Source organism: Rhinolophus ferrumequinum, chromosome 3 (genome assembly GCF_004115265.2).
Source record: "Rhinolophus ferrumequinum isolate MPI-CBG mRhiFer1 chromosome 3, mRhiFer1_v1.p, whole genome shotgun sequence".
In the NCBI taxonomy this organism is placed as follows: Eukaryota; Metazoa; Chordata; class Mammalia; order Chiroptera; family Rhinolophidae; genus Rhinolophus; species Rhinolophus ferrumequinum.
In genome coordinates, this window is record NC_046286.1 from 61,940,730 (window position 1) to 61,957,462 (window position 16,733).

At 41.5% G+C, this 16,733-nt stretch overlaps 1 protein-coding gene across 1 annotated transcript in view; it reads left to right on the forward strand.

Moving 5' to 3' along the window:
• The window catches only part of LOC117020905 (coiled-coil domain-containing protein 162-like), an 89,093-nt gene that overhangs the window by 12,066 nt on the left and 60,294 nt on the right, over positions 1–16,733 (forward strand). The window contains exons 6-10 of the mRNA XM_033103707.1: positions 4,570–4,727; positions 5,812–5,923; positions 7,349–7,398; positions 7,779–7,955; positions 16,115–16,232. Coding sequence (XP_032959598.1) covers positions 4,570–4,727; positions 5,812–5,923; positions 7,349–7,398; positions 7,779–7,955; positions 16,115–16,232 — 615 coding nt within the window. The remainder of the gene's footprint in view (positions 1–4,569; positions 4,728–5,811; positions 5,924–7,348; positions 7,399–7,778; positions 7,956–16,114; positions 16,233–16,733) is intronic.

The window sequence follows — 16,733 nt, forward strand, 5'->3', positions numbered from 1 at the left end:
GTGTAAGTCCCACACTTCTTTTGTTAAATTAATTTAAATGTATTTTATTCTTTTTGATATTATTATAAATGGAATTATTTTCTTAATTTCATTTTAGCGTTCATTACTAGCCTATAGAAATACAATTGATTTTTGTGTATTAATCTTGTATCCTGCAATCTTACTAAACTGACTTATTAGTTCTAATAGTTTACTTGTGTTTGTGTGTATATGTTCCTTAGGATGTTCTATGTACAAGATCATGTCTTCTGCAAATAGAGATAATTTTACTAATTACATTCCAATCTGGAATGTCTTTTTTTTTTTTTCTTGCCTAATTGCCCTAGCTAGACCTTCTAGTACAAAGATGAATAGAAATGGTGAGAGTGGGTAATTGTCTTATTCCTAATCTTAGGGAGAAAGCTTTCAATTTGTCACTTTTAAGTATGATGTTAGCTGTTGGTTTTTCATAGATGCCTTTTACCAGGTTGAGGACATTCCCTCCTATTCCTAGTTTGTTGAATGATTTTTATCATGAAGGGGTTTGGATTATATATATCTATAGATATATATATGTTGTTTTGCATTTTATTTTTTCACTTAACAGTATATCCTGGAAATCACTCCAAACCAGTTCACAGATATTTTTAAAAACTGTATAGTTCTCTCTTGTACGTATGTACTGATGAATGTAATTTAAATATAAAATTAAATATTTAAGCCTTATAGATTCTATACAGCTTACCACATTGACCCCTTGTCATATTTATCTACCTTTATTTATCTATTTCTACTCTTCACATTAATAGGCAAGTACAAACATATGAGTATGGCAAGAATATTCAATCCCCACTTCTACTGCCAAATACTTATTCCCATAGAAATCATATACTGAAGTAGAAAACAGGGATAGAGTGAGTCATTTTTAAAAATTCAACCCCAAAATTCTTAATTCAGTACCTACAATAAGTTGGGCTCATCAGGTAAGACTGAGGTACAATTCATGCTCCTGAGGAACTTTCAGCCAGTATGGATAAGAGGGACAAGTCCACAAGTAGTCAAATACTAGGCATAAAAGAGGTGCCAATGAGCTTAGAAGAAACTTAAGGAAAATAGAGGTCACATCTAGGAACCAGGAAGGGCAGCACAGAACAGGGGCATTTTGGAAAACCTGAAGGATGAGCTTTTTTGACAGGCACAGATGGCCATGTGATCATCGTGAGTGAAGAGAAGACCCTGCAGGTACTCAGCTATGAGAGCAAGAAAGGGCAGGTGAGGACTAGGAAAAATGAACCCACCATTTGTGGTTTTCATACATAGTTGACATGTAGATTTCTTTGTTCAATTAACTTAATCTTATGAATACCAATAATTAAACCAATTAAGTGGGGTTGTTCTGGTAGAAATGGAGGTTGAAAGGCTTATGAGTCACTCCCTGAGATCCACCCAGGGAGCAAATGTTGCAAGTGAATAGGTGCACAGGGCAGGCATGGGAAGGCATGGGAAGGCATTAAGAGTAATAACCTGGAAAGACCTGCACTGGGAGGGACAAGCAGCCATTAGTGTAAAAAAAATAATTATATGAGTTTGTGAATATATATATTAATATACATGTGGATAATATGTGTGTGTTTATATGCTTTCCTACAAGTGTGGGACAGGAAGAGAGCTGATGACATAATAAGGAGGAATAAATGATGGAGACAGTGAAACAGAACAAGAGGGAGGGAGGGAAGAGAAGAAGGAAGGAAAGAGACCAAGTCAGAGAAGAAAGCTTTGTACTGCTACCAAAGCCAAAGGAGGGGAGTGTTTCAAGAAGGAATGAGTCATTGAGAAAGATGTACAGATGACAAATAAGCACACAAAAAGGTGTTCAACACCATTAATCATTACAGAAATGCAAATTAAAACATAGCCATTTGAATCGTTAAAATGTAAAAGACTGGCTATTCCAAATATTGGCAAGAATATGGAGGACATGGAACCCTCACACACGGCTGATGGCAATGCAAAATGGTCAGCCACCTTGGAAAACAGTTTGGCAGTTTCTTCTAAAGATAAACATACACTTACTATATTATCCAGCCATTCCACTCCTAGGTACTTACCAGAGAGAATGAAAGCATATGGACATACAAAGACATAAACAAATGTTTATAGCAGCTTTTTAAATAATAGCCAAGAACTGGAAAGAACTCAAATATCCATCACCAGATGAATAGATAAACAAATTGTAGTACATCCATACAATGGACTACTACTCGGCAATACAAAGATATGAACTATTGATATATACAAAATATGGATCAAGCCAGACAAAAAAAGAATAAATACTGCATGTCTCTATTTATATAAATTCTAGAAATGGATTCTAATCTACAATTGAAGAAAGCAGAACAGTGGTTGCTTGAGGAAGGGGGCTGGGTGGGAGGGATGGCTATCGTCATTATTTTTATTGCAGTGATGGTTTCATAGTTGTATACATACACCAAAACTTATATAGTTGTACAACAACATGTGCTGTTAATTGAATGTCAAGTATACCTTAATAAAGCTATGACTTTTAAAAGAAGAAGAGAGAATAAAAGGTTGAAAGTTGATAGAGTTAAATGTAGAGGGAAGATCTGGAGAGTAGGGATTAAAATGAGGACATTTGACTTTCTCAAAAGTTCATTGCTGACTCGGACAGGGCAGTTTTAATGGGGGTGGAGTGAAAGCCAGACTGCAAGAGTTAAGGAGTGAGAAGGGGATAGAAATATAGAAGCACTGCATGTTTACTGCTCCTGTATTAGTCGGCTTGTGCTGCCATAACAAAACACCATAGACCGGGTGGCTTGAACAACAAACATTTCTTTTCTCATAGCTCTGGAGGCCAGAAGTCCAAGATCAAGGCACACTTGGTCAGTGTGCATGGTCAGTTTCTGGCAGAGCGGACTTCCTTGCTTGAGGATGGGTGCATTCTCACTGTGTCCTCACATGGCAGAGAGAAAGAAAGCTGTGTCTCTTCTTCTTTTTATAAGGGCACCAGCCCTATCAGGTTAGGGCCCCACGCTTATGACTTTATCTAACCCTAATTACCTCCCAAAGGCCTCACCTTCAAATACTATCATGTTGAGAGATAGGGCTCCAACATAAGAAATTAGAGGGAGACACAAACATTTGATACATTAACAAGTTTGGTCAGAATTGAGGAGAAGGCTTGAGAGGGTAGGAAATTAAGAATAAAATAGATGTGAACATATTTGTAGGAAGAGGCTGGAAAATAAAAAAGCAACTGAGGATAGAAATGAATGATGGGCATGGTTGGGATGTTGAAGACAGGTAAGGTGTCAGGGAGTCAAGAGTTCAATTCAGCGGTTTCTATTGTCCAGGCAAGGCAGTGAGCTAAGTGACAGGATGTACCTGGGCTCATGGCCTCCTCTCAACTGCCCCATGAGATGGGGGCCATCATCCCCTTTTTCTAGGTGAGGAAAAAGATTATGGAACAGAGTCAAGATCACCAGCTGACTGTCAGCACAGGGATCTGATTGCAGCGCCAGTCTTTTCTTCCCTCTTAGCTCACTCACAGCCTTTCGAAGACCTCTCGAGTCTTCTGAACTGGTATATTCTACTATTTCCAGAAGATAAGGGTCTTCAGAAAAAGTCAGGATGCATAATTTTACTTTCTTTCAGCAAAGAAAACATTGTTTTGTAATTTTCAGTGTAGAAGTCTTGCACTTTGATTAAAAGTATTCCTAAGTATTTTATCAATGTTCATGTTATTTAAAATGGACTAGTTTTCTTAAACTCCTTTTGAGGTTATGCCTTGCTAGTGTATACAAATAAAACAGATTTCTGTGTTAAAAAAAAAAAAAAGTCAGAATGGAAACTTTAGATTTTTTACCCAGGATTTTTTTCTTTTGCCTCATCTTCATTCAGTAATTCTGACATAGAGAACTCCTTATTTCTCTCTTTGAAAAAGAGAGGTCTTTCCTTTTTTGAAGCCTTCATATATTTTTTTTTTAGTTAGCATTTTAGAAAAATGTAAAAGAATTCCATCCATCATACCCGGTAGCTCCATAACCAATAGGAGCTAACCTTTTTTTTCTCCTCCATCCTCCTTCCCTTCTCCCCCACCCTCCCTTCACCTCCCTCTTCCATCATTAAGGTGCATGGCAGCATATATAGCCCACCTCCATCTGATTAGGCTACACCAGAATGGGTACCCTGAAACAAATTTTTAGATCTTGCAGCCATGAAGTCCATCAGCAACATTTCTTGAGAGGCTTCTTTAAATGAGCACTCCAACTAGTCACCTTGAAGAATGGAGAATTTCTTTCAGAGCACTGTAGACAATTGCACTCTATTCTGGAAATAGTTACACTTAGTGCCTCACACCTTCATTGTGTAAAACGGTATCTCTCTTCCCTTTTCTCCCTTACTCTTTGTACTTCCCTCCCCTCCCCACTCTCCATTCCCACCACCCTCCCCATGGATCCAGTCATTTACATGTATTTGGGGTCAGTTGTGGCTGTGAGGTAATTTTATACCCAGTACCACAGGACTTACAAATCCAACAAATGTAATTCACTTTGTTTTGAAATATTTCAGGAAATAAGTTCAGATCTGAGAAATCATGGTGGAATGGGCCCAACCAGAAGAAGAAGTTCTAGAATTATGAATGGCATGGGGAATTTACTGTTAGCCCCAACTCCAGAAGTCCCAGACACCCTTACTCATGCTTCAGAAAGATCCCAGGTTACCAAAAGGTACTGCACCAGGGGATGAGGGAGGAGTGGGGAGGGTTAAAATAACAAAAGTGTCCTCTTTTAAGTCAGTAAATAGCAGAGTATTATGGAACTGAAGGACGCCTAACTGAAGACCTTGTATGAACACTGAGAAGGCCCAACTCCTTCCATTATACTCCAGTCTATAAAGGAGAGTCAGCAGTTCCTAATCTCAACCTCTTTTCTTTTCTCTTCTCGCCTCTCCTCCTTTCTCTTTTTTTCCCTCTTCCTCCCCTTATTCTTTCCTTTCTCTATATTTTTCAAACTCCAAAGAGGGTATAACAGAAGAAAGAAGAATATGGGCCTCTCCAAACGTTCCATGTTTATCTTAAACAGAGAAGCACAGAACTACCTGCACTCTTCTAACAAGAGTTTCACTGTTGCTTAGAATAACAGGGCAATGTGTTGTCAGAGACACGGTCTCTGAAGAGGCATGTCTATAAATGAGGAGTGCCCGACTATGTCTTGATCTCTTCTCACCATGACCGAGAGAGATATTTGTATTCAGCAATACTTATGAATGCTCTGCATATTTTATTGGGGCATGCCAATGATACTCTAATTAATTCCTGGCAAATTTAGAATGAACAAAATAACAGGTAAAGATACTCTACTACTCAAGATGCCATTAATTTGACACTTGGCCAGAATTCAAGTGCCCTAAATCTACATTCCCAATGTGTGGATGGAAGATTTAAGATCAATGTGCCTAGTCCAGTGGACCGTTGGGAGGCCATTTCAGTCCAGGTACCCCTACAGATCAGGCCAGGAGAGTACAAGGGGACCTGGGTAGTACAAACACTGGGCCAGACTATGAAGTCTGGGACTGCTAAGGCATGCCTTAGGCACATGGGGGTCCCCAAGGAGAATGGTGACACATCAGCATCCCCGGCGAATATAATCAGAAACACTTGAGGCAGAGGAGAACCATGGAGACAGACACCTGCTCTCCCGCTGCAATACCAGTACACAGCCTCAGGTGTTCCTGTCCTCCAGAGAGCTCTCGAGTTGTCCTCTTGTTATATGTCCACTTGTCTGGGCTCAGATGTCTCTGTTCACTTATCAGGGCTCCGGAGGCATTCGTGTCTATTCAGCTAGAAAAGGTGGGACTGCGGGACGTGATGCTGAATGCCTTCCTCCTCAGGAAACAAACCATGGCCGACAGAATGAAGAGTCTCGTGAGTACAGTAACAAGGGCTCCCTAAAGCTCTCAGGTCCTCTTTAACATTTGGGCAAGTAAAAATTCTCAACTTGGAATCTGGTGTTTTCAGCCTATTTGGATAGGACCGTTGAAAATATATTATAAAGAATTGAAAAACAGAGTTCAATAAGAAATAGAAAGGAAGCAATTCAAGCTAACTGCTGTTTAGTTTTAAAGATATGTGCACTTTTCCAAGGTCACATTTTCTTTGGTCACTTTCTAAATGGAACTGGTTTCCGCACCTGGTCTGGATCATTTGACCACTCCTGAGAGATCTGCAGGTACTTAGGGGTTCAGACAAGGTGAACAATTACTCTTGCCATCTAATTCACCTGTTACCTTGGTTTTTCAAGTACTACCGCCATGTGTCTATTCAGGCTAGTGTTTTATACTAGCCTAATCTGTTGAAAAATAAACTCAAGTCTTTCAACAGTTAAAAGTATTGCTTAATTTTGTGAATATCATTTCAGTATTCATTAATTTTTTGATGAGGAAATCATTAGGCTAATGCATCCATATTTGGGAGAGAAATATGGTTTACAATTTCTAGGCTTTTTTCCTACCTGTAACTGAAAAGGAAAGACTTACATTTGCTAAATTCAGTTCTAGAAATGGGATAGGAGGGAGGCCAGACTTCTGGATTACTGCTGAGCAATAATGAAGACAAAGGACTACTTTTAATAAATAACTGAGACATTAAACTACATTTTTACTAAATATTCAAAAAATATTAACCAAATGCAAAACGTAATAGCTCATTAACTGCTCTTCAGGATTATCCAATGCCTGTCAGATTAGAAAGGGCTCAGGCAATATAACTGTCAATTTTGTCACGGTCTGGGATTTTAGCCTACTTAAAAGGTAGTAAGTTATCCTGCGACTGTTCTGTGGATGTAGGCAAAAAACACAAGACTCCTAGATCAGAGACAAAGAACTTGATTACTCAACACAGAGCAGGCCGCGTGAGCTTCACGTTTGTGTCGGTTCCCTTGGTCTCCCAAGTCCTAAGAGAGCAACGTGGACGAGCCCAGATGCATGCAGTAGGCTCTTGTCACAGTTGAGCAACAATGAGTTTGGGGAATCTACCTCTTCTATAGCAAGTTTGCTTTTTTTTCCGGGGTGGTATATTACTTCATCCCTCAAGATTCTCTCTGCAATCATAATCCTGAGAAATGGACAAGGTAAAGAGTAATCAGGGCCTTGCTTTCTTGGCATATTCAGCAAGACGTGCAGGAGCAGCAGAAACCGTGGAGGAGTGTTTCCCAACAAGCTGAATTTCAGAAACAGCATCTCAGCTGGGTGGCGTTTTTCTGCTTTAAGTTTGCTATAAGTTTGTACACACATACTAGCTTGGGGAGTTTTTGTAACCAACTGTCTGATAGAAGAACTATTTTTATTACAGGATGAAATTGGGAAAATCAAGAGAGACGTTATAGTTGAATATTGTCAGAAGTAAGTATAGTATATGTGAACTACACATGTGGATTTCTCTGACTCTGAACTCTATAAACAGCAGCATTATGTAGAAATCCAGACAATGAATCAGGTGGTTTGTTTATATAAGCCACACTCCTACTGGATAAAACCAAATTAAACTGTCCTCTGACACACAGAGGAAGGAGCATTAAGAGTGAAGGATAGGAGGTGCTTTGAAGAGGTCCATGCCTCTGCCTTCAGGTCATAGCAACCTGACTCAGACAGCAATTCCTTCTTGACAGAGGCCCTCTATTCTCTTTGAAAAAAGTCTTCCAGTGAAGTAGATCCTTGAGCTTCTGTAAGAGATGGAACAGCTTAGACACACCTTCTGGACATGATCTCTTCTGACTTTGCAGGTTCAACCACCACATGTCCCACTATTCTCTTCGGGGTCAGATCATGGCATACTGCAATAGCCTGAGAGCCCTGCTGGAAGACTTCCCTACCCTCAGGGATACCTTTTTCGTGATGGGGCAACCACAAGAAAAGAAGGGGTTGAGGGACTCCACGGAGAGCCTCAAGGCTGACCCGAGGTGTGTAATTTTCTTTAGAGCTTGTTATACCCCTTCTCCACCCTCCCCCTCCAGGAAAGAGGCATGTTAAATTTGGTATGGAAATCTTGCTCCCTTTACTGCATTTGACCTTGATCTGCTAGTTCAGAGGGGCAAAAGAAAGAGTTAACAGTGCAAGAATAAGAATACCTTTGTATTTGAACCCTGAAGGAATGTTTTGTTTATGGGCTATTTGCTTTTTCAACCTATGCAGTTTTATTTTCACCTGGACAACCCAGACATTTTCATCAGTCACACCCTTTTATATAAGCCAGCATCTAAAATAAGCAAACAAATAAGTAAACTTGATCTTGAGCTGTCCTGGCTTCAAATATTTTACTCAGTGGAGTAGAAATAATATTCAGGAAAGAAAAAATAAAGTATACCAGTGCCTTGGATAAATCAGTGTTCTTCTGTATTTCTCTCTCTATATATATATAGAGAGAGAGAGAGAGGAATATTAAGTGATAAGAGCAGAGCTACTTTCATACTTTCTTATCATGTTTTATCCAGTTTTCCAAATGTTCTTAATTCAGCCTATCAAGAGTTCACTCACCTGGATGAGGAGTTAGCATACCTGTGCAGTCAGTGACCACATTTCCTTCAAAAAGAAGGGGATGTTACACAGTTATGCAGTCTCCAAGGGGGAGCAAAAACCATCCTGCAGAATGAGTTTACCTCCCTCTGTACTCTTTCCTTACGTCACAAAGCTTAGTGCGGAGTATCGGTAATGCTTAATGAATATGATCATAGAACAGATAGACGAAAGGGAATTGAAAGGCCGTGTGTATCCCTTATGCATTCATGCATCTTTCAGCCATTATTTATTCAGTGCTTACTTCATAGCAAGCACTTTGCTATGTGCTGGAATTACAAAGGTGACCAAGCCCTTGACTCTGGCAATAAATTCAGTGTAGTGGGGGGAAGTTCCATAAACAAAAAAGTAACTTCAGAGATTTCAAAGATAACATGTTAGAGTTATGTAAAAAATTCTGTGAGGACATAAAAGAGGGAGTGGTTAACTCTAGCCCAGGGCCTCAGAAAGAAATTGAAAAAGGAGGTGACAGGTAAGTTGGAGTTCACCAAGAAAATAGAGATGATAGGACAGGCTAGAGAATTAAAGAAGTTGAGTCCTTAAGCCCTTGGCTGACTGATAACTGGATATCAAAATGGCGGCCAGTCCTACCTTGATACTGAGAAGGTGCCCAGTTTGTGGAGACCAGTGTTTTGTCTCCTGAACTCAGTGCATTCACTTGGATAGATTTCAGGATTTACCTAAAGGAAGAATGCATTCGAAAGAGGCATAGGGCAAAGATAGCCCAGTAGAACAACTATTTTGTAAAGGGTTTGACCTGTTGCCCAACGAAGCTAAAGTGCATCTTTCTCTCCTATGAAACACCACAGGATAATCTTCTAAGCCTTCTCAGTTCCATTCTCTCACCCATCCACTAGCCAACTCAACCATTTACAAGTGCCATCTACATGTGCGGTCAAATTTTTCAAATAGTTTCCAGAAGTCTAACTATGAGTTCACCACATTTGTGTTTAGGATAAAATGTATTCAGGAAGCCTATTTTTGTTTCTGATCTGTTCTATTTGCAGCACCCAAATAAGAAGCTCAGAAAGGAGAAAGGGAGAAACAAATTCCTTCAAATTGCAGATCTTGCTCTATTCATTTATGGTTCCTTGTGGATGACTGTGTGTTTCCTGGAGATGAAGGGAAATCGTTATTTACAGGGGGAAACCTAGAGCCCTAAATCATCTTGTCAGTTAATGTGTGATCATTCCAGGGCAGGACGTTGGTCCATGAAGTGTGAGCAGAGTGCCCACCCAGAGCCCAACTCATAGAATCAGGCCGTGGACCAGCAACAAGTGATACAGATTCAGTGCTTCTCTACTACACCCATCTCCTGCTTCCTAAACTCTCTAGGTTTTAACATGTCCCTTTTAATACACTCACATAAAATGGAGTGTAGAGAACTTCTGCCTTGTGTGGAAGTTTGGGAAAGGTACTGTGAGATTCTAATTTCAAAGTCTGTGATTTCATATGCGCTGAGTATTAATAAAAATTAACAGCAGCCACAGACGGTACAGTAGGAAGAGCCATATCCTGGTAGCTAGACTATTTGGACTTTACCCAGCTCAATCATAAGTTGCCCTGAAGTCTTGGGTAAATCCCTTCTCTTCAATCTCTGGACCTCAACTCTTCATCTAATGAGAAAAGAAGTTGAAGCAGCTCTCTCAAGTTAAATAGGCTGTGATTCTTAGTGCTAAAGTGTCTAGAACTCGATGCCAAGGAAAGGGAGTGCTGAGAAAAGACTTCTGGGAAAGGGGCCATTTAACAGTGTCATGAAACGATAAATGGGAATCACCACAGGCCAAGTTTAATTAGAGATGAAGGGACAGAGTTGAAAAATGAGGGTCATGGAGGACAGATGTCCTCACCTCATTCATAAAATGAGTTGAGTTAGACTGAGGATAAGAACTAAGTTTTATTTTAAATACTAATTCCAACAATTGGTGCCTTTGAGGACTCTGAGACATCTCAAACCTGTGACAGTGTTGTAATTCATTGTCAATATCTGCCATGTCAAGGAAAGGGAGCGAGATGGCCTCCCTACTTGTATGTGCCACCCCTTGACTAGAAGAGTCCCATGAATTCTATAGCTTCAAAATTCTAAAATGCTACTTAATCCTTTAAAGGCTGTACTATGCTTATTTTAGCAGAGACACCCACGCCCACCTCCGAACCACACCAGAATCTCTATGAAAGGGAAGCCAAGGGGAGCTCTCCTCCCAAGAAGGATACCCCTTGAGACTTCCATACCCTTCATGGCACCAGCGGAGACTAGAGTCTGGAGACTAGAATGATGTAGGCCCTACTCCCAAGAGCAGTGGAATTGGCAGATGGAGGAAAGAAGGCACAGAGAGAAAGGACACTAACATTAATCAAACCCTTACCATGTCACAGGCAGAGCCACCACTATCCCATACAGCTGCTTATGTGCCTGAGAAGAAGTCACCGCCTCCTATGGGCAGGTATAGCCCCATGCCTGGGTACAGAGCTTGGCAGGTAAAGCCCAGGCTGGCCCTTGGCCAGTGCTGATTGCCTCAGGGCACATCCTGAACAGAACGTGGCAGCCTGGGGGCCAAGCGCTGTGTAGTAACGGGTCAGACATGGTCCTTGCCCTTCAGACAAGGGGAAATAGATAATCACAGTACACTGTGATAAAGAATCAAAGTGTAATGAAAGCACCCACCGGGAAACGTTTAGTGTTATCTGAAGGATTAGGGAGGTGGGAATTGGGAGCAAGGCAGGCTTCAGGAAAGAGGGGATGCGTAACCTGAGTCTTAAAGGATGAATAATGTTTCGGATAAACCAGGAAAAGAACTTTAGTTCAAGCTGGGAGACCCATGTATGCAAAGGCACAGAGATGCGAGACAGCATGTGAACTTGTGAGTGGCTGCTCTCCAGGGTATGTGAGGATGAGACAGGAAGTAGAATGCACAGAGAGATGGGCAAGATCCAGGAGTCCAGCGTTTGTCCTCCAACAAACAGGGAGAAGAGGAACAAGATGATTATCAGGGACATCATTGAGGAAGCTGCCGAAACTGCACAGACGAGAGATGTTTAGGAGGCGAAGTCAGCTAGGCCAAGTGCTGGATTTAATATGGGGCTAAGGGAAAAAGAGGAATGTAGGATGTCACCCAGCGTCTCTGGCTTGGAGACTCTGTGACGATATTGTTTAATGGGTACAATATTTTTTGGAAGATGGAAAAAAGTTCTGGAGATGGATGGTGGTGATGGTTTTCCAACAACGTGAACGTATTCATGCCACTGAAATGTACACTGAAAATTATAAGAATACTTCATAAGTAACTTTATGACTTTAAAATAACCTACTGTTGAGATTTAGCTTTCACTTTCCTTCCAAGTAATTATTTAAAAACTGAAACATCTTTTGGAATAAGTCAGAAACTTGGATAGCATACAGAGATTCCTGGTAGCTGCTACTACGAGAACAGTGGGTAATGCTAACCATAGGCGTGGCTCACAGAAGTATTCTTCCCATGATGGACTAGCCTCGCAGAGGCCAAAAATATATTGCTGAAAATTATTATTTCTAAAAGGCTAAAATGGTCGATTTTATATTATTTATATTGTACCACATTTTTTTAATGGGGAAAAGGGGATGACAGTGTTATTGAGAAGAAGAGCTATGGAAAGGGAGATAATGAATCTCAGCTCAGAAGCCTCAGCTGTGAATTTCTTTCATGAGTCTCCCAACACGTCTAAGATGCTTCTTATTCTGTATTTTCTCTGCACTTACATATACTTCTATTCCACCATGCTTCTATCACAGAATCGTGTTGGGATATCTAACTGCCCCCTGGAATGTAAGATCTTTGGGGGCAGAGGCTTTATACCTCTGTCTTTGATCTTGGTTAGAAGGAAGGGTTGAGGGGGTGGGCGGGCAGGGAGAGGGGGGAGTTCCAGCTAGTGGCTTTTTTTGTTTTTCAATCCAGACAAAACTTTTTTTTTTAATTAAAGTTTATTGGGGTGACAGTGGTTAGTAAAGTTACATAGGTTTCAGGTGTACAATTCTGTAATGCATCAGTTATAAATTATATTGTGTATTCACCACCCAGAGTCAGTTCTCCTTCCGTCACCATATATTTGATCCCGTTTACTCTCATCTACTATTCCCTCCCCCCCTTACCCTCTGGTAACCACTAAACTATTGTCTGTGTGTCTGAGTTTTTGGTTTTTTATTTGTTTGTCTTGTTCCTTTGTTGTTTTCAGTTTTATATCCCACATATCAGTGAAATCATATGGTTCTTGACTTTTTCTGTCTGACTTATTTCGCTTAGCATAATAATCTCAAGATCCTTCCATGTTGTCGCAAATGGCACCATTTCATCTTTTCTTACAGCCAGTGGCTTTTAATTCAGTTACAAAGTAACAGACCCTGTCATCATCTGCTGGCAGGAATTTGGTATGAGGCTTAAAAAAGACTTGGAATTATTGAAAAGGGAAATGGGTGCAAGAGCTGATCAAAGGAAAGAAAAAGAATTGTCCCAGAGTGACACAGCTCAGGCTGGAGACCATTTACTTGTTGCTTGAACATAATTAGTGGTGTAATTTCCTCTAGCTGTGCTCAGCAGCATGTGACCAGAAGCAGAAAGCCGAATAGCTAGCTGGAGGGATCCAGTGATGGGTTTTGCTGGTAGGTGAGTCGTGAGTACCAAGAAGCAGAGAACTGAAGGTACTGGTGAGAGAGTAGTTCATGTGCTTGACGGTGAGACCCAGGCTGGGTAGTGAAGGGAGTGAGGTCAGAATGGAACTGACAGATGGGAGGGGTGTCTGGACGGCTAGATGGTGTCAAAGAGCATATTTTGTGGGAACAAAGGAGGTTTAGTGGGAGGGGATGAGTGAGAAAGCTGGAAGAATAAAAGGTTGAGCTGGGAGAGTAGGCTATTTGAGTTTAGGGTTGTGAGGGTGAGATGGTCCCAAGGTGATGATGGTAAGGTCTGGACTGCTGCTGCAGAGTGGGCGGCTAACGGTGAAGGGGGTGATGTTGGACAGGTCAGGGAACCATCAGGCCAAGGTGCTGATGGGAGCTATCCTTGTGGGGCGGAGAACAGAGCTACGGTCCTGCGCTCAGCTTTCTGTGGCCCTCTCTGCCCCTCCTCTGCAGATGGCTGCTCACTGCAGGCCGGCGAGGAGGTGGCGGGAAATGAGGGCTCGGTGAAAGATACCAGTTGGTGGAGGCCCCTGTGGCTCCAGGGATGCCTGCTGCTCAGAGGCCCAGGTCTGCACCCGCCACACTACTGCCAGCCCCGGGCCTGCAGCCTCATGGACTTGGACATAGGCCTTGTGACTTTCTATCGTTGATATCCAATATTTCTTTGGGGCATCTTTGAACACTGTGAACTGAATAATAGAGATAAAAACTGGAATAAGCCAGCTTTGATCTGTTCCAGGACAGGATAGTCTAACTTTGTGGTTGCTAAAATAAAGGAAATTCTCCAAACTAATACCCCGCTTTGTGCCTGAGCTTCAGATCACCTGATTAAAACTCTGAGACTTAAAACGTAGGTGTAAGGCCAGTGAGTCACTATTCACAGTAGTGTTTTAATGATTAAAAGAGTCTCATATTCAGGATGTTTGATGTTGGAAACATTCAGTCCTTCCTTAAAATGAATTACATTTTACTTTAATACGTGGAAAGGGTCATCTGACTCTCTCCTAGAGACCCAGAAATGTAACAACAGTCAAGAAATGCCCCCCTATGATGTGCAAAATGCCCTTAAGAAAGTAAGACCCCCCCCCCCACTGAAAGTCCTCACTATAGATAATGGAAGTGGGAATGAAAACTGGGTACAATGTGAGGGAATGATGGGAGCAGTGCGAGCTGAAGAGTAAAGGAGAAAGGAGGGTCTAAAAATGACTCCCTGATTTCTGGTTTTAGGGACTCAGGGGTTGTGTTTCTTTTCACACAGAAGAGGCACAGATTGGGGTGGAAGAGGGTGAGGAATTCAATGGTTGCCATAGGAGTTTTTGTTAAGAATAAACAGCAAAGGACACAAAGTTACTTTCTGATTATATTCCCTGCATCCCGCTGGTTCAGAATGCTGTGCAAACCTTGCAGCCCTCAAACAGCCCTTGTTAAAGCGTTTTCACTTGTTCCAAATGACGACTACTTCCCGTATCACCTGGAGAACAGGCAAAGCTGGTGCTGTTTCGCCTACTCGGCAGATGAGGAAATTGGTTCAGGGCCTTCACATAGCCTTCAAAGTTGTCATTACTGTCTGTCTCCCAGGTTCCATTCTGGTCCCTCATGTCATGTTGGTGGTTTCTGGTTCCCGTGGGCGTGTGGCAGATGCAAGGAGCAGGCTGGATGTTCCATTTTCTCAGTTGCCTGGCTGTCTCCACTTCTGAGTTTATTTATGTAGTTCTTTGTGGAATCCGTAGGCGACTCTTAACACTGGGAAAACTCATCAGCCATAAAACAATCTTTCTTAGGTTGCAAGACCCTTTCTGGAGACCACACTAAAACGTGAAGGTGTGTGTTTCTCATGAAGCTTGGGTCTGAGCAGAAACAGGGTGGGAAGGGAAGGAAAGTAGAGGCTGGTCTCAAGAGCCTGGATTCTAGAACTGGACAGATCTGCACTTAAATCTCAGCTGCATCTCTTAGGAGCTGAGTAGACAAGATCTTGGTAACCCCAGAGGGCCTCAATTTTCTCATCCGTGAAACAGGAACAAAATACATACATCCTAAGATTGTCATAAGAATTAAGTGAAAAATATGTGTGGAGGAAGAAGAAACTTTCCTCTACCCTTTTAGGTTCTCCCAGCTGCTGTAATAATCAAATTGACTTGAGATAGATTAACAAGAGAAAATAATTCCAACTTAATTACATGCATATGTATGGAACCCCACATCCAGGAGAGTGTCAGAGACCCCACAGACATGAGCAGTTCAGAGACAGAAAGGGAAATTGAGGCATATGTGACACCCTGAGCTAAGGGTGAGGGTAAGGCACCTGGGGCTTCAGAGGGAAGGAGGGTCATTCTCAGGGAGGTAAGAAAAGCAGATGTTCAGTAACTAGAAGTTTACCCTGCCCTATAGATAGGTCATAAAAGCTATCTCTGTGATAACTCCTATTATGGGCAAGGCCCCCAATTTAAATTCTTTAAGGGGGAGGTGAAAGTTTCTCCTGGGCCCACAGGCTCTTGATTGCCTTCAGTTTAAAATAAGTCACATGCCCAAGTGACATATCTTGGGGAGGCCTGTTCTGAACCCCTTCATATCTAAACCTCAGTGTGGTGCCAGCCACCTAATTCATACCCTTCCTATTCTGTTCTTACCACACCTTTCCCTCCCTCCATGCCCACTCCTTCCTCAACACAGCTGAGGCTAAAATCAGCCCAACTGCTATTTTCCCGTTGAGTTATTTATAACTGTGGCCACCTGTGAGTGGCCTGAAAAGGCGGCCTGCTTTCCTCTCGGGCTTGGACACTGTGTGTCAGTCACCACACTCTGGGTTGGCGGGCGGTAGTATAAATAGTTCACTCTGGAGACGCTTCTTATTTAGAGAGAACTGCTGTGCTACCCAAGCTTTCTTCTAATACGCAGGAGTTTACAGCCCCAGCCTCGATGTTTGCTGTCTGCTGACGGAAAAATCTTCCTTAATTTATGGTTCATACCTCATCCTTCTGAAGTGCTGGTTATGTTCAAAACTCTGCCAGAAAAGGTTTGTATTTTTTTTATGTGTGCCAGAATGGAAACTCGCTGGTTTTTCAGGTCTCACAGTTAAACATATCAATTTCAGAGAACTACTTGTTTTTTTCCCAAGGACATCTAATAACTGAAATCTTCTCACAGCTCCTAATATTTTTTGCCTGCTGTATTATCATTTCTCTTGGGCTTCATTATTTCATGAATTCTGTTTCTCCCTCATCATCAATGAGCGCTAATTCAAATTTCAGACATTCCTTATTATTCCTCAATGTCCTCCCAAACCCTTCAAGAAAATTCCACCTTGATGCCTTGAAATTAATTAGAGGTTGAGATCATATTTAATCACCATTATCAGCCGGTTCCTGTTTTGTTTTTGTTTTGTTTTTTTGTGGGTTTTTTTTTGGGGGGGGGGTTCTGTTTTTTGAAGGGTTTGCTCTGTGTAGTACCTAACTTACTAATAGAGGATAATAGTGGTAACCATAAAAAAAGTGGATATAAAAATATATAAAGCACT